Source organism: Schistocerca nitens, chromosome 8, assembly GCF_023898315.1.
Source record: "Schistocerca nitens isolate TAMUIC-IGC-003100 chromosome 8, iqSchNite1.1, whole genome shotgun sequence".
Classification (NCBI taxonomy): Eukaryota; Metazoa; Arthropoda; class Insecta; order Orthoptera; family Acrididae; genus Schistocerca; species Schistocerca nitens.
In genome coordinates, this window is record NC_064621.1 from 622,517,420 (window position 1) to 622,542,033 (window position 24,614).

Genomic DNA, 24,614 nt, shown 5'->3' on the forward strand with positions numbered 1-24,614 from the left:
ATTAAGTACAGGGGTAAGTTGGGGGGGCATGGGGTGGTTGTGGAGGTGGACGAGTCACAGTTTGGGAAAAGGAAGTATGGGAGGGGGAAGTCTGTGGCTGGTCTTTGGGTGTGGGGGGCTGTTGTTCCGGGGGATGGGGGTTCCGAATGTGTTTTTAGGGTTGTGGAAGGGAGGTCGAAGGCTGAATTAGTGGGGTTAATTGAGGAATATATAGAGCCGGGGTCCACAATAGTTTCTGATGCTTTTTCTTCTTATAGGGGGTTGGGTGAGAGGGGAGTTAATCATTTAGTAGTGAACCATAGTTCAGAGTTTAAGAATTATGATACAGGGGCTTGTACTAATACAATAGAGGGGATGTGGGGGGCGGTTAAGTCAGTTATTGGGAGGGGGAAGAGGCGCTCTTCCAACCTTCAGTCTCATTTAGATGAGTACTGTTGGCGGAAGAGTGTCCCAGAGGGCTATTGTATTGTTTGTGTTTTTTTAAGGGCTGTGGGTAAAATGTATAGGCCGAAAGTGGTTAGTTAGGGGGGGCTGGGTGGGTGGGTGGCTGTGGTTCAGGGTGGGGTGGGTGGTTTATTTTGTTGTATAGTGTTTGTTAAGGTGGGGGGGGAGGGGGAGTGTGTGTGTTTTTTGTTTCAGTTGTGGAGGATCTTGTTGAAGTTTTTGTTGAGTTGTAGTGTGTGATTGAGATGTTTTTTATTTTGTATTTGGTTTTTGTTTGTGGGTTTTTTATTTTGGGGTTGTGGGGGTGGAGGGGGAGGGGGTTGAGGTGTGGATGGGTTGGGTTTTTCTTTTGGTTCAGTATTTTTTCGTTGGTTTTTGTGTGTGTGTGTGTGTGTGTGTGTGTGTGTGTGTGTGTGTGAGATTGTGGTGGCCAATCTAGTTTGTGGGGCTGGAACTTTCTTTTGGTAAGTTCTCTTTTTTTTGTTTTTGGCGTATGTGTTGTGTATTGGGGTATAGGGAAGTGTTTCAATGAAATTTGTGGCTGTGAAGGTTGGTATTGGTATTCGTATTGGGAGATGTTTTTGAGTTACATAGGTCAACGGTAGTGGTCGATCATAAGTTATGGGATTTGTATCTGCTGTTGAGCTATATAGTTGGAGGGAAGTGTTCAATCTCAATGTTTGCTGGAGTATATTGATTTTTGTAATGGGAGATGGGATCGGGAGTTGCTGTTGAGCTATATAGGTCAAGGGAAGTGTTCGATCCCAATTTATGGGATCGGGAGCTGCTGTAGATATATGTAGGTTAAGGGAAGTGTTTGTTTGCTATGTTTTGCGGTGTATTTTGATTTTTGTATTGGTGGATGGGATCGGGAGATGCTGTTGAGCTATATAGGTCAAGGGAAGTGTTCGATCCCAATTTATGGGATCGGGAGCTGCTGTAGATATATGTAGGTTAATGGAAGTGTTTGTTCGCTGTGTTTTGCAGTGTATTTTGATTTTTGTATTGGCGGATGGGATCGGGAGATGCTGTTGAGCTATATAGGTCAAGGGAAGTGTTCGATCCCAATGTATGGGATCGGGTGCTACTGTAGATCTATGTAGGTCAAGGGAAGTGTCCGATTCCAGATAAGAACGTGTTTTGTGGTATTTGGTGAGTTTTGTGATGTCGATTTTTTTCGTCATCTTACGTGGTTTTGTATGGTGGTGGGTGGCTAAATTTGTTTATATTTAGTTTCTCCCCACCCAAAAACCCCCAGTTTCCCACGCTTGTCCCGTTAGAGTCACTAGGCTTTTTGTGAAACCTGTGTGTGTGTTGTTTTTCTATGTATTTTCGTCTTTATGATATGTATGCAATGTGTTTATATCCGCCATATTGGAATTGTCGTTTTTGGTCGTTTCCGCCATATTTGTGACGTCATGGGTCAAAGCAGACGGGCGGGATCGGACGCTTCCGTATTTCCGGATTTTGGGTACAATGTTTTTCATTTCAGGGGCAATGAGAGGTAGTAAACTCCCAGCAAAACATGTAGTTAATTTATTACAAATCAGAGTGATATTGGGTAATAGTGGGTGCTCTTTTGCCGCTGTATTTTGGGAGTGACTGGAAAGTCTCAGATATTTGTCGATACGGCACAGTAGACATGTTTGTAGACTAGGTTTTGAGGGTAGTGCTACTCTGTGAAGGCTCAGTGGGGCCTTGGGCATACTGATCAAGATATTGCTCATCACCGCATATGTGCTATCCATGGGCAGCTAGACTTTATGAGAAAGCCTTTTTGGTGTTGAAGGGTCAGCAGCTATCAAAGTGGCGGAGGTTTTCGTGGATCCTTTGGAGAAGTGGTCAGTCTCCAAGAGTGTGGCGTATTGAGTTAAAAACCACCTGAATTGGATATGTTAGAAGCTGTGGAAGGTTTCTCCCAGATATCCAGTAAACATGTTGATATATGAGTGTGCGAGATGAATGCCCATGGGCATCCCGCATATCTGTTTATATGTCTTTCCTTCAAAGAAGAAGAAGTTAGAAGAGGAGATGTATTAGAAAGGCTAATGTATGGGTGGAAGTGGTGGGACAGTATGGCTGGAAACTTGATGCAAGTAAGTCTGAATGGTGGTGACACCAAGGAATAATATAAGAGTAGTGATGGATGTAAGTATTAGAGAGAAGTGTGCTGTTCAAGACTTTCCTGGCGTGATAAATGCTTCATTGGTTCATGGGTGTCTTATCAGATAATGTTGCTGCAATGGCTTGCCAATATATATGCTGACTTGCTAGAAACATGCAAGCACTAAGGGGTGGGGCTATAACGTCATTTTAGACAAATCATAGAACACGGTGACATCCAGTAGCCCTCCCTCGGCTGGGGAAACAGCCCCAGTCTTCGCATTCACAATGAGGGAAAAGTGTGGCAGTGTGTTGGTGCCCAGTTCAAGTGTGCGGACTTTTGATACTCTGTCTGTGGTGACGCAAACTCTTTCGTATCCGGCCAACGATGCCTTAGTACCGTCAATGTTGGTTCCTATGCCTTGCTGAGTTGAAATCCTGTGTGTCTATTGATCAGGTTGTCACTTTTTTGGATTTAGATTGCTTCTTTAATGATGAAGTCCCAGTACGTGGAAGCGGATAAAAGGATCTTTGTCTCTTCGTTATTCATGCTTTGTCCTGTGTCAATTTCTGCATCTACATGGATACTCTGCAAATCACATTTAAGTGCCTGGCAGAGGGTTCATCGAACCACCTTCACAATTCTCTATTGTTCCAATCTCGTATAGGGCATGGAAAAACAAACACCTATATCTTTCCATGCAAGCTCTGATTTCCCTTATTTTATTATGAAGATCATTTCTCCCTATGTAAGTCAGTGCCAACAAAATATTTTCACATTCGGAGGAAAAATTTTGTGATTGAAATTTCGTGAGAAGACTCCTCCGCAGCAAATAATGCCTTTCTTTTAATGATGTCCACTCCCAAATCCTACATCATTTCAGTGACACTCTGTCCCCTATTTTGTGGTAATATAAAATGGCTGCCCTTCTTTGAACTTTTCAATATACCCCGTCAATCCAATCTGGTAAGGATTCCACACTGCGCAGCAGTTTTTTACCGTATGTTGGTGGCGTGTCCTTTAAGATTGGCAGGTTGTTCAAAAAACGTCAAATGAAATGTGTCTTCTGCCTCCAGCACAAGTGTAAACTGTGCTGGGTTTTGTAAGTAAAACCTAGGTCTAAAGAGACTGGGGATATATTAAATCCCGTGCCAGTGTGGGAAATCATATACTGGCCAGATGTGTGACACTGTTATGGATAGATGTCAGCCAGAAAAGTCTGCTGTGGCTGAACGCTGTCTTGACACAGGACACAGCGTAAACTAAGGAGAGACAGAGATCATTTCATCCGCTTCCATGTACTAGGCGTCATCATTAAAGAAGCAGTCGAAATCCGTATAGGTAACGACCTGCTCCATAGAGACACAGGATTTTAACTCGGCAAGGCATGGGAACTAGTATTGGTGGTACTAAGACATTGTCGGCTGCAGACAAAGGAAACAGAGTCAACACAGACAGAGAATCAAAGTCCACACACTTAAGCTGGGTGCCAGCGCACTGCCTGCTCGCACGCTGGGCAGCTATTTGCGTCCGCACTTTTCCTGCATCGCAAGTGCAAAGGCTGTGGCCCGCTTCACCAACAGGGGGCACTGGATGTTGCTGTGCTCTATGATTCATCTACGATGACTTTATAGCCCCACCCCTTGGCGCCTGCACTTTTCTAGTGAGTCAGCATGTATATTGGCAAGCCATTGCAGCAACACGTCAGTAAGCCTCTGAAGATGATGATCAGCTGTCCCATTGAAATATTGTGCTGCTTCAACGTTATATGACGCAACACCAGTGAACCAATGGAGCAATTAGAGAACAATGTTTCAAGTACCTTAGGAGCACAGTAGAAGACAGGAGGGGGAATGGTTAAGGGATTAGTGAAAGGAGGAGGTAAGCCCTTGGATTCCAGCGGAATGTTAGGAGCCTGTTATGGAGTAAAGATGTGCCACCCTCACATATGCATAAGAAACATTCTAATGAAGTGCAGGTAGACAGGATGTGGGCTTGAGAGATAAAATTTCAAAGCAGCAGCATTGGACTTACTATGAAGGATAGAATAAGTAATGAGGTGCTGTGAGAAATAGTGAAAGAGAAGCCTTTGTAAGAGCGCATAGAAAAGACAAGACTGAGATGGTACGGGCATGTGAAAAGAACAGGCAGGAGTTGGTTGGATATGATGTTAGACATCAGAGCTTGATAAAGACCAAGAGATAGTATTGTTGGACTGAAGGAATGTTGGAAGAAGAGAGGAGGAGACAGGAACAGAGTGAAAAGAGAAATTAGATGGGAGTACAGAAAAACTTGGATGGTCTCACATTCCAGACAGACACACCGAGGGGCTGCAAAATGTAAATGATGACAATGACGAAGACAATGTCGACTCACACTTCCCCCCGCCCCCTTCACGTGCAGCTTCATGCCCTTCTTGGGCCGCTTCAGTAGTATTGTCATCCAGTTTGTCTCAATAGGGCGAGTTTGAAATGAGTGACGACATGATGCCTGTCATTTCAGCCTGTCCTAGGGGTGACATATTCAGTGTCCAGAAATGTCATAGTATGCCATCATAAAACAAGTTCCATAATTTTTCAACAGATTGACATCAGAGATACATGGCTATACTTTTTTTTATCTGTCTATTCTGTGACCCTTCTTGAAAACAGGAAAGACCTGCACTATTTTCCAGTCATAGGAATTCTTTCCTCCTCAGTTACCTACGGCACACTGCTGCTTATTTCACATCAGATTAAAAAAATATGAGGATTTTCTGGCAAGGCAGCAGATATAGAATTTGACTTTGGAATTCAATTAACACTTCATAAGATGGACTCTTTTTGCTTTTACAGCATCTTTAACATAGCTGTCGAACCACAGAGGGCCTTTCCCATCCGTCACACCTTTACTCAGCTCCTACCTGTCAAGGATATTGTACAGTACTCTTGTACCTTGTCCAGTTTGCTTAACATTTTCACTGCTGAATGTGAGTTTTACATGTTGAACCTTCAGGTAATCAGCAATGTGTTTTTTTGTCACTTGCTATGCAGAAATAGCTTCTTATTTTTCTGTACAATCCTATTCATAGCTGTATTCAGTGATGCTATAACTGCTTTATGACACTGATCCCATTTCTGTGCTAATGAACATGAAAAGTTTCAGGCTGTTGGTGACATGGAGATCTTATATGTTATATTCATAATGCTGTTAAGGTAACATCTGGTTTCAGCCACTTTTCTGTCCCTAGTGCTAGGGGGCATTATTACTGTTCACAAGTGAGACTAGTTCAGGGACCTTTCCATACATGCTCCTCCAGTTAACTGAATACCATGTTAACATTTAATTTCTCCTATATGCCATGACAAATTCTGCTCTAACTAATGCTGATTGTATTCTTCCTGCCTGAAATTAGAACCTATATTATAAGGCCTTTGGACGGATTTCTCTGTATTATTTCCAAAATTAGCGATAACACTTTGCAATAAAGATTTTAGTTAGAAGTAGAAAACAAGTTCCTTTAAGCAATTTATTATGGCTGTGAATCATTGCATCAGTAAGATTATAAAATTGTTTGGAAATACTGTTGTACAGTAGCAATTTCAGCTCCATTCTCCCAATGGGATGGCAGCACCTTGTGAAAGCAGTCTTGTGCAAGACATCTCCCTCCCCCTGTTTGCCTTGTGGGATAATCACTATGATCATAAAATTATTCCAGTAAATTATTATGAACAATGTCCTTCGAGAAATCATCCAAGTGAGTGACAGTTCTTCTTCCACTAGTATCATTTCCTCAGAAATGAAAATTGTACTTCAGGATCACAAGTTTACATTCTCTGTACTGTTGCACATATTCTCTGCAATGTTCTGAGTGAAACACCGCACACCTGTTTTGTTACAATCTGCAATGCTCATAAGATTTAATCACTGGTAGAATTGCCTTTAAAGTTGCAAAGACATTTGTTTGTCTTGTATATGACTCCATTTGCTTGGCTCCATGTGTGTTATAACTTGAATCATATTAACACACAAACAAGAGTAGCAGCAATATGCGTTGAAAATCAGCTCTCTTTAAAAACATACAACACTTCCATACAATGAATGATCAGTAGCAGAGAAGTTTCGAAATCGTGTCAGTGGTAGCATGAAGTGCAGTGTTGTCACATGGAACTTTTCAGTGTTAGATGCATTTGTAGTAGTTGCTTTGTATGATGCTATCTGGGTGGCAGCTGTAATTGAAATGACAATATAGCAACAGTGTGTGCTAAAAGTCATGTACCAAGCTGGTCTGGGCCAAAGGCTTCTCATTGCCAATTACAAATGAAGGGAAGGCAGTGGGTGGGCTGTCTGATATTTACCTCAAAATTACCAGTTTCACTGCTGTGTAGAGCAGAAAGTTTTGAATCCAGTCACATAATTAGTTTAATATTCTGTAAGCTCATATTTTGCTCACTAAGTAACACTGTGAAACTGTATTGGATACCTTTCACAAGTCAAGAAATGTATTGTCAAACTATTTGATGTTATGTATGGTCATCTGAAGAGAGCAAACCGACTGCCACAAGAACTTTGTTGGCAGAATCGGTGTTGATTCCTGTAGAGGAGACTTTTAGTCTCCATAAAGATCATTGCTGTAACTACCAAATTTGTGTGTGTGTGTCACTTCATAGTTTGCGCATGAAGTTTGTGCTTAGTTCAGCCACTAGAGGCCACCTGGCCTGCTAGTATGAAAGCAGTTGCATGCACAGCCTGTCGGCTGTGCCCCCAGTTAGAAGTAATGACTATATAGGTCGGAGCGCAAGGCTCTGTCAGCCACTTGTGTGTTGTCTGTTGTTTGTACTTTGTCTCTCATGTGTTTATGCTTTTTCATGTAATAAATTTACAGTGTTCTTGGATTAGAGCAGTCAAGATATGTGAACCATCAGATGACACTTCTTGAAAACAGGTTTTACATGGGTCTTTTCCAGTTGCTTGGTACCCTTTGTTTCTCCAGCAGCTTACAAGAAACTGCAGCCAGAAGGACATAAAATTCTCTCACTTAACCTGTATAAAATCATTTAGGTGTCTCAGCAATGTAGAAAAAGATAGATTGCTACTTATCATAAAGCTGACATGTTAAGTTCAGGGTGTATATTCCCGGGAGATCCGGGAAAAACCCGGGAATATTTTCATCCGGGAGAATTGTTTAGAATTCCGGGAATTTTTCATTGTTTTAGTTTTCAGTTAATTTTTTGTGATTTTGACTGGTAAGAACCAATACTCTAAGGATATTATTGTATCCCACTACTGCAGAATAATACTACAGCAACAAAACTTGAATGGGAGGGGAAAAAAGAAAATAAAACTTGAGTTGCAAAGGAAATCCGCCGTATACAACAACAAAACAGTGCTCATACAAGTGTCTGCCAACAGTAAAGTGTTTCAAAGGCTTTAGGAACACTATGCAATGCTTTATAACAACAAATTGCCTCTGATGAGTGTGACATGACAACTGTTTAAATTAGATCTGTTTGAACAGTTGCGGGCGGGCTTGTGCGCATTCGCAGTTGAGTCGCGTATGAGTAGTACTTCTCCCGCTTCTAGTTATGGAAGTGTGGCTGGGCGCCACTACTTAATATTGCCCCGGTTCGGAAATATCGTAGATACAGGGCTGATACACAGAGCAGTCAGAGTTGTAGTGGGGAGGTGGGTCGTCTCCACGTGACCTGTGTTTACGTTCAGTGATTTTGTTGTTTCCTCTTCGTTTATTGCTCTCACATTAAATATTTAAAAAAAGGATTTTTGTGGCCGGGAGCTATCAAATGAATTAAAATACCTTCGCATAATTACGGCAGGCTAAAATATGTTAATAGTTTCAGATTTTATTTCCACCTTTGACAGTCAAGCATTAATCGCCTTACAGAACAATGAAGTTATTTTTATCGGTTTGCTAAAGAGATTTGGCTTTTATTAATCCTTTCTACTGAGGCAGTCAATTTATTTGAAACGAAGTGTTTAATTTCTCACTATTGGCTAGTTTCAACAGTTCGCTGCATTTCAGGTGCACGTATGGCATTATGCTATATTAAAGAACCAAACATGAGTACTGATACTCCAAGGAAATTTACATACAGATGTGCATTTTAAGCCGAATTATGCGAAATCCCAACGCTCTTGAAGTATCCTTTGAAGTCTTGTTTCTTTTATGACATAATGTAAGATCTTCTAATGTTTTACACATACAAACGTATGGGCTTCCTGCGTCATCGTAACTGTGCAAGCGCCGTGACGCCAGTTATCTGGCGCTTTTCTTGCAACTGCTGAAACGAACCTATTTCTAATAGGTCGCGGGAAAATATTGTGAATGGTGGTTTCAAAAGCGTTACATTCAAAGCAGATTTACTTTTACGCAACATGAACTATGTGCGAGAATGTACAATGAATTTCTTAAATCACAAAACGTTTGACTCTCATTTAAAAATCAACTCTTTGAGGACGACCATTTAGAAGAATTTCGAGCCCAGAAGATGAGACATTTGCGTTGTTGTTAAAAATTTTACTGGCACATTTGTGTGATGTATCTTTAAGTGTAACACGCGCAGAAAGATTAACATTATATGTGGAAGCTTAGCTTCCCTTCCAAATTATCAATTGTCGAGACCAATATTATATGTGGATGCTATGTGTATTATTTTACACCATTAACTTTTCTTATTTGTGTATTCGCGCTACTTAAGAGTGATCTTGCTATTGGCTGACTACATCACGTGTCCTATGGCTGTCATCAACTGGCGAGATCACATGAATGAGCTATGACGCTTACAAAAGCGCATCGCAATCTCGATTTCAATGCTTCGGAAAGTGACATGTGTTGTTTGGTGGAATTCAAATTTATACCTTCATAATACGAAAATATGCAGCGTACATGTTGCTGCACATCAAAGGTCTCTCAAAACTTGTTTTTCCCCCTGAGTTTCGCTTTCTAAAGTTCCGGGAAATTCTACGTCGGTATATAAAACCATAAACATTCAAAGTATTGATGACTTTTACAGTGCCGAGGAAGAGTATACTGTCACTTAACACGGAAAAAGTGTATTTTCACCCGGGAGAAAGTGTATTTTTAACTGGGAAATCCGGGAATGTTTTTTCCTTGTCCACGTATACACCCTGTAAGTTGCAGACAGGCACAATTAAGACACTTAAATATAACCTTTCGGTCACAGCCTTTTTCAGCAAACGAAAGAGACACACACACCATTCGTTCACACAAGCAAGCGCACATCATGCACACAACCGCGAGATCCAGCAGCTAGGGCCAGGCGTTCTGGTTTGTATGTTGTGATTTCTGAGGTTGTGGTTACCCTGAGAACACAGCTGTTTTTATCTGAATACATATCGGATTTATCTTCTGTGTTGATGTTACAATTTCTTGCTTTCAAGCTTATCGTCTGACCACCACTCTTATTGACTGCATAGAACTGGAAGCTAATTCAACCCCTTTCATTGCTGTCACACATCATGGCAAGCATTGACAACATTTCAACACGAAACACCTGAGCACACCACTCCCCTTATCAAGACTCACAGTCTGCTGTAGAAATGAATACTGTTGTTGAGTATTTGTCCAATTTTAAAGTCAGTTCAATTTCAGTTACAAATTGAGTCAGACAAACTCCAATTTAAATGTGGTAGAAGTTCCTAAAATGCCAAAGTACGCAGTTTCGAGTCCCGTGGTTGGCAACATGATATAATTTGCTTCCAGTTCACTGTTCCCCTCCCTGCACTCATCGATTTCTCAGCCAAGCTGATATCACTGTTCCCCCACCAATCCTTCCATAGCGCTGTGCTTGAGCAAGTGTGATACATGGAATGCAGTATCTTCTAGGTTGAAATTCATGTAACAGCTGCAACTAATACATAAATTAAAGATTGGAGTCACAATTCAGTCCAATTTTCCAACTTTCATTTGTCCCGCTGCCTACTAATGTCTGTTGGTATTACCCCCATAAAAGGGCTTGCTGCTGTAACTTCTTCTCGCAATAACAGTTAGTTTAATATGATTTATTTTGTGTGTTTGATATTTCGTTCTAGATTAATTTTCCTTCATGTTTCATCTTAATGCCACCATCATGTGCTCCAGTATTCTGGATATGTTAACTGCAACTGAATCTCTCATTTGCAACCGACTTAGTAAATCACTACTATCTCATAATCAAACAAAGTATTGATCTAGGTTCCAAATCGAGTAATATTTTTTGAAAGACAGCATTTCTGCTTATCAACGTTACCTTTACTTAAAAAGCAGGATTAATGTTTGTATGTGGTAATTAAACATGTATGAGAACTTTATTGCAAATCTGTTCAAATACAACAAGAGCTTGTAAGTCGATAGAATTTAGTGCTGTTTCCTCTTTTTTTTTTCCAAAACTGTCAAATTTTAAGCAGTACAATAGATTGTTGTAGTGGCTAGTTCATAGTTTCTTGCATATCCTTTACTCTAGCACTGTGTGAGTCAAATGTCATGTTATCGTTCAAGCAATATCAATACTGTATCGAGCACTTTGGCGTAACAGGAAATCTTGAGTCTGTTCGTACACAAGTATCATTTGCTCAGCTCATTCCAACTGAATTCTTCAGAATAAATCTGCATGTGCCACAATAGCCAAAGCTTCATCTACAAATGTAAAATGGCCCCTATGTACCCTATTAAACAACATAAAAATATTAACCTAAGTAGCAGTAGTTTAATCTACGAATATGACGACAACCCAGTATTTTTTGAATGATGAATTTGGGAAAAAAACTCATTTTTTTTATTGGGTAAATACAGTATGTTTTCTGCCACATTTGCTGAACTGACTGTTGGAAGTCTGCTTCTTCAACAATGTATACATAATGTACGAATAAATCACAGGAAAATAATAATTTCTGAAACTCCTGGAGGTGGATACATTGTTGTTGTTACAGTGCTTTGGAAGCTTGTTGAAAAGAGCACACAGTAGTGTAGAACAAAACTATTTGTAGGTTTGACTGGGAAGAACTGTAATATGAACCACACTCTCGTCATATCCGTATGCTTTCAGTTCATTCACTGAAGACACAACCATTGGTTGAGAGGTGAATGAAGACAGTACCACAGTAGGCGAACAAGTGAGGTCATAGACCAGTGAAACAATTTATGATAAGCTACAACAAAGTCCAAATACAGCCTAGGGGTAAACAATGTAGCACTGGTCATTGCTACACTGGAGAGCTTGCTGTCAACTTCGATTGGTTGACAAGTGAGGCTGTGACGGTCCACAGTAGCCCATAAAGCTTTCACAGGTGTTTTGCCACATGCCTCAATACTGGCAGATGTATCCTCTCACACTGTGCCTTGCGATCTTGATGGACTGTGCATATTTACATAGATTGATCAGTTGATATGTCAAGTGGGATTACAAGACTGGCTATTGAGAAACCATTTTCAGTAAATAGTTTACAAAAATCCACTGTGATGATCATTCTAGTCATTTGCTGTTGGGATTACTCTTCAACTGTCTATTTCTTTGTTCTTAAACTTAATGACTAGCTATATTTTGCAACTCTTCTTTTAAAACTTTCTTAGTTATCCAGTTGTAAGATTCACTGGCTGCACCTGGTGGCAGTTGGGTGGCATGGTGCTACCATAGCAGCTTGTAGCTGATTCTGAATTGTAGTCTATCCATATTTATAAGTTGGTGGTTGTCTCTTCATAATTTACATTGTGTTACCAGCTGGTTGTCAATATTAAATATCTTTATCCTATGGTTCCTTGTGGCCATTTCACAGTTTTGCAATTTAGTGGGAATGTAAGGATACCATTCACATAGCTGTGATAATTCCTACATTACTCCCCACCTAGTTCTGGGAGAGATCTGATATTTCTCACTTTGTTTATACAATTCAAATAGTTTCTTGATAGTAATCCAGCATTTAAATGAAACACACAACACATTTGTAATTGTCTCGTGTCTAGTGATAGTGTTTTACAGTGTATTTGAAACTTACTGTAATACTGCTTATTGCAGGTTGCCTGTCTGCCAAGATGACAGAACTGCTTCAGTGTCTTGCTTTCCTTTATTGATTGCACACCTCATAAATCTTCTTCTACTTTTATTTTAACGTCTCGGTAGTGGCAGAGATTTTCTCAATTTGTCATATTTCCTTCACAGCTTAGCCACTTTCCAGTGTGTGGTAGAGTACCTCAATTTTCCCCATTCCATTTATGAGTGGGTGTGGCTAAAACTCATGAGCTTTTAATTCACAGTAAGTTATGTTTATTTATATTGAGTGCCAACAGCTAGTCTCTGCGCCAGTGGTATATCTCAGCAGGTCTTCCTGGATTTCACTAGTCTTCTCGCATTGCAACCTTCCTATGTGCAACTACATCATCTGTGAACAGATTCACAGCACTTCCAACATTATCCACTGGATCGTAAAGAGAATTTGAAAGCAGTAACGACTTTATAACTCTCACTATGGATAGTCTCAAAATTACCTTTGCATCCATCCACTTTGTTCCATTAAGAGTGATATTGTGAGTTCTGTCTTCAGAAAAGTTCTGAATCGAGTAAAAAATGTGATCTATTACTTGGGAAAGCTTTTATTTTGTTCACTACATGGCAGCATGGAGTGCCTTTCAGAAGTCAAGGAACAGTGGATCCACCAGGTTGTCATTATATATGGTGCTCTGTCCTGTAGGCTAAGATGACAAGCAGAGTTTCACGAGATCTCTGTTTGTGAAATCTGCGTCTATTTTTAAGAGATATTTTCATTCTCCAAAAACCTTCATGTTTGAGCATAAAAAAAGTTCTGTGATTTTGAAAGAGATTGATGTTAGCAAGGAAGGCCTAGAGTTATGTTTATTTGTCCAACAACCATCTGTGAAACAAGCAGTTGTTAAAAGTGGAGCAAGGTCTTTTGCATTATCTCTGTCCATCTTGTCCAGGCACCTTTCAACTGTTGAGAGAAGTGATTGTGTGGAATAGAAAATTAACCAAAATTGCTCAGTATCTGCCATTTCAGCATCCATGTGGTGATTGGTAGGAGGAACCATATTCAGATCTTTCACGGAGAAACATTTTCAGAAACCAAATTCACTTATTTCTACCTTCATTCTGTCATCTTCTACGCAAGTGCCAATTTTGTCCCTATGGTGACTGAGAAAATAGCACTTAGTTCTGGACAATATGTTCCTGCTCTGCCTTTAGTTTTGTGGGAGCAGAATTTATTTTGTCATGTATTGTTCCATAACGCTGCACTTATCGTATCTAATTTATTCCATGAAATGTGTAAATTGCCTATTTGCTGCCATGGTAACGTGATATAGTCAAAGTGAGTGTATTCTATATGTAATATTTCCCACCAAAATCAATGCTGGTAACTAGCTGTGCTACGATCAACGCATTGTATCAAAACAGTCTCGAGGCATTCAGTGAACCAGGTGCATACATGCGAAAACCAACACTGAACTGAATGGTCTTAATTAGTGTAAATTCATTGGCAAAATAAAAAGAATTAATTCTGTAATTTTTGAAACTGAAATGCTTGTTTGGTGGGTGGAAATTTTATAGCAAATTGACTATCACCGAACTTGCTTGATTTCCAGCAGTGAATCTGGATTTTTCCATTGTTGAGCAACTTTTTATCTTACCCCAAGTTCTTTTTAGGTTCAGAATCCACATTCACTTTTGTCTTTAGGTTGTGGTGCTCAAAACAAAATTACAGATACAGTTTATGAATCTGGAGATTGCACAAAATCTATCATGTCTATAGTCCTAACTTCTCTTTGTTGTTGATATAGTTCAAGTAGCAAGTTGTTCATTTTAATGTGGTGTTTAAATAATATACACAACACAGATTTATAATTCTCATCTGGTGTATTCGATACTTAAAATGTTACTTCTTATTGCCTCTCACCCACTCACCAAAATGGCAGGAAAAAGCTTTACTCTTACTCTAAGAGCTACTTGCAGGCTGGGTGAGAGGTGAACATCACTTACCAGCAATGTCTTAATGAGAATACTGTCATTATTTTATAGTGCTTAGTGAGTGCACTCTTAAACAAACACAATCACTGGCGTCTCAAAATGATGTATGAAAACGTCAGTGAATTCTACATCGACATTTTGGAAGACACTGTATGGTGCACGAGTACCCTGTACCTCTGCTAGTCATTTCCTTTTCTGTTCCACTCGCAAATAGACAGAGGGAAAAAAAAGACTGCACATATGCTTCAGTATGAGCCCTAATTTCACATATCTTATCTTCGTGACATGCAATGTATGTTGGCGGCAGTAGAATGATTCAGCAGTTAGCTTCAAATGCCTGTTTTCTAAATTTTCTCAATAGGGTTCCTTGAAAAGAACATCACCTTCCCTCCTAGGATTCACATTTAAGTTCGCAAAGCTTCTCCATAACATGTTGTTCGAACTTACCGGTAGCGAATCTAGCAGTCCGTCTCTGAATTGCTGCGTAACGAATCTCTGAATTGCTGCGATATCCTCCTATCCGACCTAGTACTGATCCCAAACACTTGAACAGTATTCAAGAATATGTCGCATCAGCACCCTATCCCCCCAGGGGGTCCACTACTCTTTTGTGGACACGTGCGTAGCGAGCACGGGACCCCGAGCTAATGTGGCCCTCCTTCCTTTCCGGGCTGCATACCTTCCCTTTCTGCATCCTTCCCCTTCCCCCATCTTCGCCCCCCCCCCCCCATCACCTCTGGCTCTTTCCTTCCTTTTCTCACCCTCTGGGAGTATGGTTTGTGCCTACGTCCGGAGACAGACGCTCGAAACTGTTCCAAATTCCTTGCTTTCTACACTTGCAAGTCCTCGTCCTTCCTCTGTCCTTCTCTTTTCCTTCCCTCTTCTCTTTGCCCTTTTCTCCGCTGCGGCGTTTGAGACCCCCTCTTCTTTCCTTTCCCTTTCTCTTTTTTCCTCCCTGTGCGTGTCTGAAGGCCGACCCACGCACTTCCATGCGTAGCCGGTGACGGGGTAACGCGTAATTCCCCGCCCCGGGTAGACAGGTAGGACGCGTACGTACCCCCTGGTAACGGCCAGGCCCAGGGAGGGGTGATTACCCGAGCTGATACCTTCCGAAAGTGCTGATTGGTCCCTCCGTCTGTTTCTCGGGAGGTGTGACCTGAGGTGTGAACAATCACCTAAGGCGGGTGTGCCCTCAGTGAGGGCCCCCACAAGGGAGGAGCGAGCCATCGGAGACGCCGGTAATCATGGGGGATTCTTCCGCAATGGTTTCCTCACCTTCCACTATGTCTGCTCACAAACGTAAGTTCACTGAGTCTCAGCCACAGACAGTTCTTCCATCGTTGCCACAGTTCCTTGTTGTTTCTCGGTCTGACGAAGGTCACGACTTCTCCACGGTCAACCCTTTCATTATTCAGAAAGGTGTCGACGCAATTGCAGGTCCTGTAAAGTCATGTTCCAGATTACGGAATGGCACCCTGTTGTTAGAAACACACAGTGCCCTCCAGGCACAAAAATTGCTGCGTACTTCTCTGCTCCACACCTTCCCTGTCCGGGTGGAACTGCACCGTACCTTAAATTCCTCGCGTGGAGTCGTTTATACACGCTTCCTCGATGGATTGTCTGACGAAGAAATTCAGCACTACCTGTCTGACCAGGGCATAACGGCTGTTCATAGAGTTATGAAAAGGGTTGACACAAACATCATTCCAACCCGCACTGTCTTCTTGACATTTGACAAAGTTCAACTCCCATCGAAAATCAAAGCAGGCTATGAGATAATTTCCGTTCGCCCTTACGTCCCAAACCCTACGCGTTGCTATCGATGTCAGCGGTTCAATCACACCAGCCAGTCCTGTTCCAACCCGGCCAAATGTGTTACGTGTGGCAAGGATGCCCATGAGGGTGCTTGTCCACCTCCATCCCCTCGCTGCATCAACTGTATGGGTGACCACGCTGCTTCCTCTCGAGATTGCCCCGTTTTTAAGGACGAAAAGCTCATCCAGGAAATAAGAGTGAAGGAAAAGGTGTCGACCTTTGCTGCTCGAAAGTTATTCGCCAGTTGACAGCCCACCGTGCCTCAGACAGGAAAATACAGCACTGTCCTTGCTTCTCCTCGGCCAACAAAGGAGGCGGCCACGCAGGCTTGCGACCTTACCTTTAGTACCACGGTCGTCAGATCGGCCAGCGCAAGGATCGCCCGTTCAACCTCACCACCTTCGCCTGCCCACTCTATGGCTCACCCTTCGTCGGGTTCTGCTAAATCTCGAGCCCAAAAGTCAGACGCCAAGTCTTCGAAAAAAGAGCATACTCGTGAAGAGTTTTTACGTACCGCAACTTCACAACCATCGGTTCCTCCTTCATCTAAACATCATACTTCCAAGAAGGCTACAAAGAAACACAGTTCCTCTCCTTCTCCGCCAAGGCGTGTCCAATCTACAGCACCACCTGGCGGAAATCGCCCTCGGCCGTCTTCTGTGTCGCCGAGGCGCACTGCTGGTGGCCGGTCAACCGGCCAATCGCTGGTGGCAGGAGCTGCTCCTGACCAACCTATGGATCAGGATCTTCTGCCTTCGGCTGAATGCCATTCCATGCTGTCGGTCGCAAGCTCTGAGCAGTCGTTGAGTTGACAGCACCCTTGGTCACATTCCTCCATTTTCCGTTCACCCTATGTCCATTATCCACTGGAATATCCGCGGCATTCGAGCCAATCGGGATGAATTGTCGATCCTCTTACGATCCTACTCGCCGGTCATCTTCTGTCTTCAGGAAACAAAGCTGCGTCCCCATGACCACTTTGTTCTCCCTCATTTTCAGTCCGTCCGATATGACCTCCCCTCTGTTGAAGGCACTCCAGCCCATGGATGACTCATGATTCTTCTCCATGATACTCTCCATTATCGCCCAATCCCCTTAAACAGTTCCTTCCAAGCTGTCGCCGTCCGTCTTTCCCTTTCTGGATACACGTTCTCTCTTTGTACTGTATACATTCCATCGTCCACACCAATGGCACGAGCTGATCTCCTTCATCTTCTTGGTCAGCTTCCTCCCCCCTATTTGCTGGTTGGGGACTTCAATGCCCACCACCCGCTTTGGGGATCTCCACATCCTTGTCCACGTGGCTCACTATCGCTAGACGTCTTCCACCAAGCGGATCTAGTTTGCCTCAACACTGGGGTCCCCACATTTTTGTCTGCCTCCACGACAAATTTATCTCATTTGGACCTTGCGGTCGGTAGTGTTCCGCTAGCTCGGCACTTCGAATGGTTCGCCCTTGATGATACACACTCGAGTGACCACTTTCCATGTGTCCTTAGACTGCAGCCTCAACTGCCATATATGCGCTCGCGACGCTGGAAGTTTGCCCAAGCCGAGTGGACACTTTTTTCGTCTCTAGCGACATTCGATGACCGTCGCTTTGCCAGCGTCGACGATGAGGTCACACATATTACCGACGTAATTCTTACAGCTGCGGAACGTTCAATACCACGCACCTCCGAATTGCCCCGGCGCCCCCCAGTTCCTTGGTGGAACGATGCATGCCGTGACGCAATACGTGAGCGGCGACGTGCTCTTCGCATTTTCCGTCACCATCCTACTTTGGCCAACTGTATCCGCTATAAGCAGCTCCGTGCGCGATGCCGTCACGTCATCCGCGATAGCAAGAAGGCAAGCTGGAAATTCTTTATTAGCTCATTTAACACCTTCACTCCCTCCTCGGAAGTTTGGAGTCGGCTTCGACGGTTCTCAGGCGCGCCTAGTTTCTCCCCGGTCTCTGGGCTCACTGTCGCGCATGATACCTTAGTGGACCCCGTCGCAATTTCTAACTCATTGGGTCAGCACTTTGCTGAGATTTCGAGCTCTTCAAATTACCCGCCAGCGTTTCTCCCGAAGAAACGTGCAGCGGAAGTGCGACATCTTGCTTTCTCCTCTCAAAATCACGAAAGCTACAATACTGTTTTCTCCATGCGGGAACTCCAACATGCCCTCTCTTCTTCTCGCTCCTCCGCCCCAGGACCGGATGGTATCCATGTCCAAATGTTTCTGCATTTATCAACCCATAGTCTGCGTTACCTCCTTCCCCTTTATAATCGAATTTGGACCGACAGTACCTTTCCCAGACCATGGCGGGAAGCTATTGTCGTTCCCGTTCCGAAACCTGGAAAGGACAAACATCTCCCCTCTAGCTATCGCCCCATTTCTCTCACGAGTAGTGTCTGTAAGGTTTTGGAGCGTATGGTGAATTACCGTTTAGCTTGGTGGCTGGAATCCCGCAGTCTTTTAACACCAGCCCAATGCGGATTCCGAAAGCATCGTTCTGCAGTTGACCATCTTGTTGCTCTCTCCACTTATATCATGAACAATTTTCTCCGGAAACGCCAAACAGTAGCTATATTTTTTGATCTGGAGAGAGCATACGATACCTGTTGGAGGACAGGCATCCTCCGCACACTGTTCTCTTGGGGCTTTCGAGGCCGGCTGCCCCTTTTTCTTCGCGAATTTATGGCAGAGCGCACATTTAGGGTGCGGGTGAACACTACTCTCTCCCGTACTTTCTCCCAAGAAAACGGGGTACCCCAGGGCTCCGTGCTGAGTATTGTACTGTTTGCCATTGCCATAAATCCAATTATGGATTGTCTCCTTCCTGATGTCTCGGGCTCCCTCTTTGTGGACGATTTTGTGATCTACTACAGCTCTCAACGGACCAGCCTTCTTGAACGACGTCTTCAAGGATGTCTCGATCGCCTCCACTCGTGGAGTATCGAAACCGGCTTCCGTTTCTCACCCAGTAAGACCGTTTGTGTTAATTTTTGGCGACGTAAGGAGTTTCTTCCGCCCTCCTTACATCTAGGTCCTGTCAACCTTCCGTTTTCAGACGTCGCTAAATTCTTGGGTCTTATGTTTGACAGAAAACTGTGCTGGTCCTCCCACGTTTCCTATCTTTCGGCTCGCTGTCTGCGCTCCCTTAACACCCTCCGTGTCCTGAATGGTACCTCCTGGGGAGCGGACCGAGTGGTCCTTCTCCGCCTCTATCGCGCCTTAGTGCGCTCGAAATTGGACTATGGAAGCATAGTCTACTCCTCTGCTCGGCCGTCTATTCTTCGGCGTCTCGACTCTATCCACCACCGTGGATTACGTTTAGTGTCTGGAGCTTTTTACACTAGCCCTGTGGAAAGCCTTTATGCTGAGACTGCTGAACCTCCGCTGTCCAATCGGCGAGCACTCCTTCTGAGTCGTTATGCTAGCCATCTGTCTTCCATGCCTGCTAATCCAGCCCATGACATTTTTTTCGACGCCTCCTTTGATGTAGGGTATGCAGGCCGCTCCTCCTCCCTACTACCCCCGGGAGTCCGCTTCCGTCAACTGCTCCATTCTCTTTCCTTCCGCTTTCCTAAAACCTTCTTGACAACTTGGGGTACAACACCGCCTTGGCTCCGTCCCCGGATCTGCCTGCTCCGTGATCTTTGTCGATTTCCCAAGGATGGTACCCCTACACTTGTTTATCGTCGGGCATTTGCTGCTCTCTGTGCGCAGATGACAGACGCCACATTTATTTACACCGACGGCTCGAAAACATCGTTAGGTGTAGGGAGTGCCTATATTGTTGGCGACACCCCAAATCACTTTCGGCTTCCCGACCAGTGTTCGGTTTATACTGCGGAGCTTTACGCTGTTCTCCAGGCTGTCCACTACATCCGCCGCCATCAGCGGATACAGTACGTAATCTGCTCAGATTGTCTCAGCTCTCTCCTCAGTCTCCAAGCTCTTTACCCTGTGCACCCTCTGGTCCACCGGATTCAGGACTGTCTGCGCTTGCTCCACCTGGGGGGCATCTCGGTGGCGTTCCTCTGGCTCCCGGGACACGCTGGTATCTGTGGGAATGAGGCAGCCTATATAGCGGCCAAGGCTGCAGTCTCTCTTCCTCGGCCAGCTATTCAGTCGCTTCCCTTCACCGATCTACGGAGCGGTTTATGTCGCAAAGTTGCTCATTTATGGCATGCGCATTGGTCAACACTTCCCCGTAATAAATTGCGGGAAGTGAAAGCCCTTCCTTGCGCTTGGACCTCTTCCTCCCGAACGCGTCGTCGGGAGGAGGTAATTTTAGCTAGGCTCCGGATAGGGCACTGCCTTTTTAGCCATCGACATCTTTTAAGCGGCGATCCTCCCCCACTCTGTCCCCACTGCTCTCAGCTGTGGACGGTAAGACACCTTTTAATTGAATGCCCCTATTTTAATCCGTTACGCTCCCGTCTACAGCTATCGCCTGCTCTATCGTCGATTTTAGCAGATGACACGCGCTCAGCCAACCGCGTTCTCCAGTTTATTAGTGACTGTGAAATGACGTCAGTCATTTGAAGCTTTTTGTGGGGACAACCAACCCCTTTCTGTAGTGGATTTTTAAGCATTCCTTCTGCTTTTAGTTTCTCCAATTTTATGACTTTGTTCCCATTGCTGCTGGTTTTCAATTTCGGTTTTTTACTGTTTCCTAAGTCACGGGCTGGGCGCTAATGACCATAGAAGTTTTGCGCCCTAAAAAAAAACACCAGCACCCTATATGCTGTCTCCTTTACAGGTGAACCACTCTTGCTTAAAACTTGCCCAATAAACTGGTCGACCATTCGTCTTCCCTACTACAGTTCTCACATGCTTGTTCCATTTCATATCACTTGCCACATTATGCCCAGATATTTAAATGACATGACTGTTCACAAGCAGGATACTACTAATGCTAAATCTGAACATTACAGGTTTGAATTTCCTACCCGTCAGCATTCCATTTCATATTGCTTTGCAACATTATGCCCAGTCATGTAAACAGCATGACTGTTTACAAGCAGGGTACTACTAATGCTGTATCCAAACATTACGGGTTTGTTTTTCCGACTCATCTGCATTAACTGATGTTCTTCTACATTAAGAGCTAGCTACCATTCATCACACCAACTAGAAATTTACTCTGTCATCTTGTATATTCATACAGTCATGCAACTTCAACATCTTCCTGTACACCACAGCATTATCAGCAGACACCCACAGATTGCTGCCCACCCTGTCCACCAATTAATTTGTGTATATAGACAACAATAGTAGTCCTGTCACACTTCCCTGGAGCAGCAGAACAGAAGGCTACATGTGATATCACATGCTTCTAGTTTGCAGTTGTGCTGTTCATATACTGTCTGCTGTTTTCAGTTGATTGTTATAGTTAATAGCTACTTATTGCGAATATTTCCATACAGGCGAGAACATGTAAATGCAGTGAATCATTAATTTATAGAGCTACTGGTTTCGTATTGCAAAGTTTTGATAGTGTCCACAGAGTGTGGGAGATGAGTGCATCAATAATTGAGTGCGTTGTCGTGTTGTAAATAGAAATTGATCAAAAGGAGAAAAAATATTATATTAGTAAGTAAGCTGATTAACAAAAGAAATGAGTCTGCAAACCATGTCAGGTGTTACGTGTTTCAGATGTTTTTAGAACAACTTTTTTGTCTTTATTTTTATTATATGTTCCGTAATTAATTCTTTAAGTTTCATTTGTTAAGGTTGGAGATGGAACCACATCAGTCATTGTTCTGGCAGGTGAAATGCTTGGTGTAGCTGAACAGTTTTTAGAACAGCAGATGCATCCAACAATTATTATTAGAGCATATAGGCAAGCATTGGAGGATGCCGTGTCAATACTGCAAGAACGCATAAGGTTGGTTAGTAATATCTCTTTAAAATGATGGATGAAAAGTTATTTGGCTTATTTTTAATTTATCTTATTTGTGTTTATAGTGTCCCAGTTGATACAAATGACCGCAAGAAAATGTTGGATGTCATAAAGGCGTGTGTTGGGACAAAATTTATTGGTCGGTGGTCTGATTTGGCATGTTCTATAGCATTGCAGGCTGTAGAGACAATAACACTGGAAGAAAATGGTCGCCGAGAAGTTGACATAAAGCGTTATGCAAAAGTAGAGAAGGTAATATGTCTAATACTTTCCAGATGTAGTTAAATAGGTATGCATTGGACATCTTTGATAGATTGTTGTTAAGCCTCTGTGTCCTCTCTCTCCAGCATTACACCCTCTCCCCATGACTTTTTGGGGTGTAGTTGGTAATGGGAGAATATCTGTGTGGAAATTGTGAAAAATGTAAGGAAGTGAGAGTTTAAAGTTTTTATGAGGTCTAGTGGCATGTTTAGATAACTCACTCAGGTGAACACTGCTTGTCTAAGATGGGTTCCACTTCAAGTGGGTCAACAGAAAGGTCCGATCTTACTCGTCGGCTTTGACCCGTGACGTAAGCGTGTTGTGGTGTGTGACGTCATTACGGCGCGGAAAACCTAATACATGGTTTGATGTACTCTTGTTTAAAGAACATGTATACGTAATATGAAGCAATTTGATGAACATATTGATCTGTAGCGTAGCCCACTTGAGGTTAGGTTGGGAGTTTTTTTTTTTTTTTGGAATGCGGCCGCGGCAGTGGCCGCCTATGATTCGAAAATATTGATTTGACACTAATGAAGCCTGTGGGGGGATGGGGGGGCACTGCAGACTCCCCCCACCGCATAACGACATATTTAGTTTCTCCCCACCCAAAAACCCCCAATTTCCCACGCTTGTCCCGTTACAGTCATTAGGCTTTTTGTGAAACTTGTGTATTTCAGTGTTTACAATACGTATTCGATGTTTTTATATCCGCCATATTGGAATTGTTGTTTATGGTCGTTTCCGCGGTATTTGTGACGTCATGGGTCAAAGCCAACGGGTAAGATCGGACACTTCTGTATTTCCCTTCAAGTACATCATAAAGTTTGTTTGCCCTAAATAATCACTGTGTATGGAAATAATTCCAAGTGTTTAACATAGGGAGTATACCACTAGAACGTCATAAATTTGTCAATTGTTGTCAAAAAAACTTTTAGAGAAAAAGCTCTATTTTCTTAAACATTGAGGGGGGGGGGTAAATTTTAGTGAGTAATATGTTACATTCATTATCATCATCGAAAGGATTTTCTGCAATAATAAATTTAAATTTTGTATCCTGTAGATTCCAGGTGGAAGTATTGAAGAGTCTCTTGTTCTTCGAGGTGTTATGGTGAATAAAGATGTTACTCACCCAAAAATGCGACGCTATATAAAAAACCCCAGGATTGTGTTACTTGACTGTGGTTTGGAATACAAAAAGGGTGAAAGTCAGGTAAGAGCCATTATATTACTCACAAATATGTTCAGATCTTTACAAAGGTTATTTCTCTGGTGTAGTTATATCTCTGTTAAATGTAAAGCTACATGATTGTGAATCTTACAGACAAGTGTTGAAATCATGAAGGAAACTGATTTCACAAGAATTTTGCAACTGGAAGAAGAGTATGTGCAGAAGTTTTGTAATGATATTATCGCAGTAAAACCAGATCTGATATTCACAGAAAAAGGAATCTCTGATCTTGCTCAGCATTATCTTTTGAAGGTAAGAGAAGCCGATTTGCCTCATTTCTGAAGAATAATCTGACATATAACAACTAAGGGCAAATAGTTTTAAATATCAGATAGCATCAGCTGAAGGTGAATAGGGTGTAAAATGTTAAAGCTTTACGGCATTAAGGTCTATTTGCATGCCACTGTAAGATGTATTTTGGATTTTAATGTGATCGAATGATATAATGTGAAAAGGATAGATTGCTACTCGCCATACAGGCCTAGTGGAGATGTTGAGTTGCAGACAGGCTCAACAGAAAAATTGCAAAACAAGTAAGCTTACAGCTGAAAGATCTTCTGAATTACACCACACCACACAACACAACACACAGTGTCTGGTAGCTGGAGACAGTGGTTTTGTTTTGTGTGTGTGTGTGTGTGTGTGTGTGTGTGTGTAAAATTCAGAAGAGCAGCTTTTCGCCGAAAGCTTACTTGTTTAGCAGTCTTTAGTTGTGCCTGTATGCAACTATACACCTCCATTGTGTGGCGAGTAGCAATTTATACTTTTCATAATATTGTCATTATTCCATCCTGGATTTTCCATTGTTTGACTGATATAGTAAATTAATATAATGCTGGACGTTCTTGGTGCTCAACCTGAGCCATTTGTTAACTATTACTGTGCGTGTGG

General features: G+C 42.7%; 1 protein-coding gene across 1 annotated transcript in view; it reads left to right on the forward strand.

Annotated features, from left to right (window-relative positions):
* Nucleotides 1-24,614, forward strand: part of LOC126198818 (T-complex protein 1 subunit gamma) — a 103,782-nt gene that overhangs the window by 5,458 nt on the left and 73,710 nt on the right. Inside the window, exons 4-7 of the mRNA XM_049935389.1 lie at nucleotides 22,062-22,216; nucleotides 22,297-22,483; nucleotides 23,556-23,705; nucleotides 23,817-23,975. Of these exons, the coding sequence (XP_049791346.1) occupies nucleotides 22,062-22,216; nucleotides 22,297-22,483; nucleotides 23,556-23,705; nucleotides 23,817-23,975 (651 nt within the window). The remainder of the gene's footprint in view (nucleotides 1-22,061; nucleotides 22,217-22,296; nucleotides 22,484-23,555; nucleotides 23,706-23,816; nucleotides 23,976-24,614) is intronic.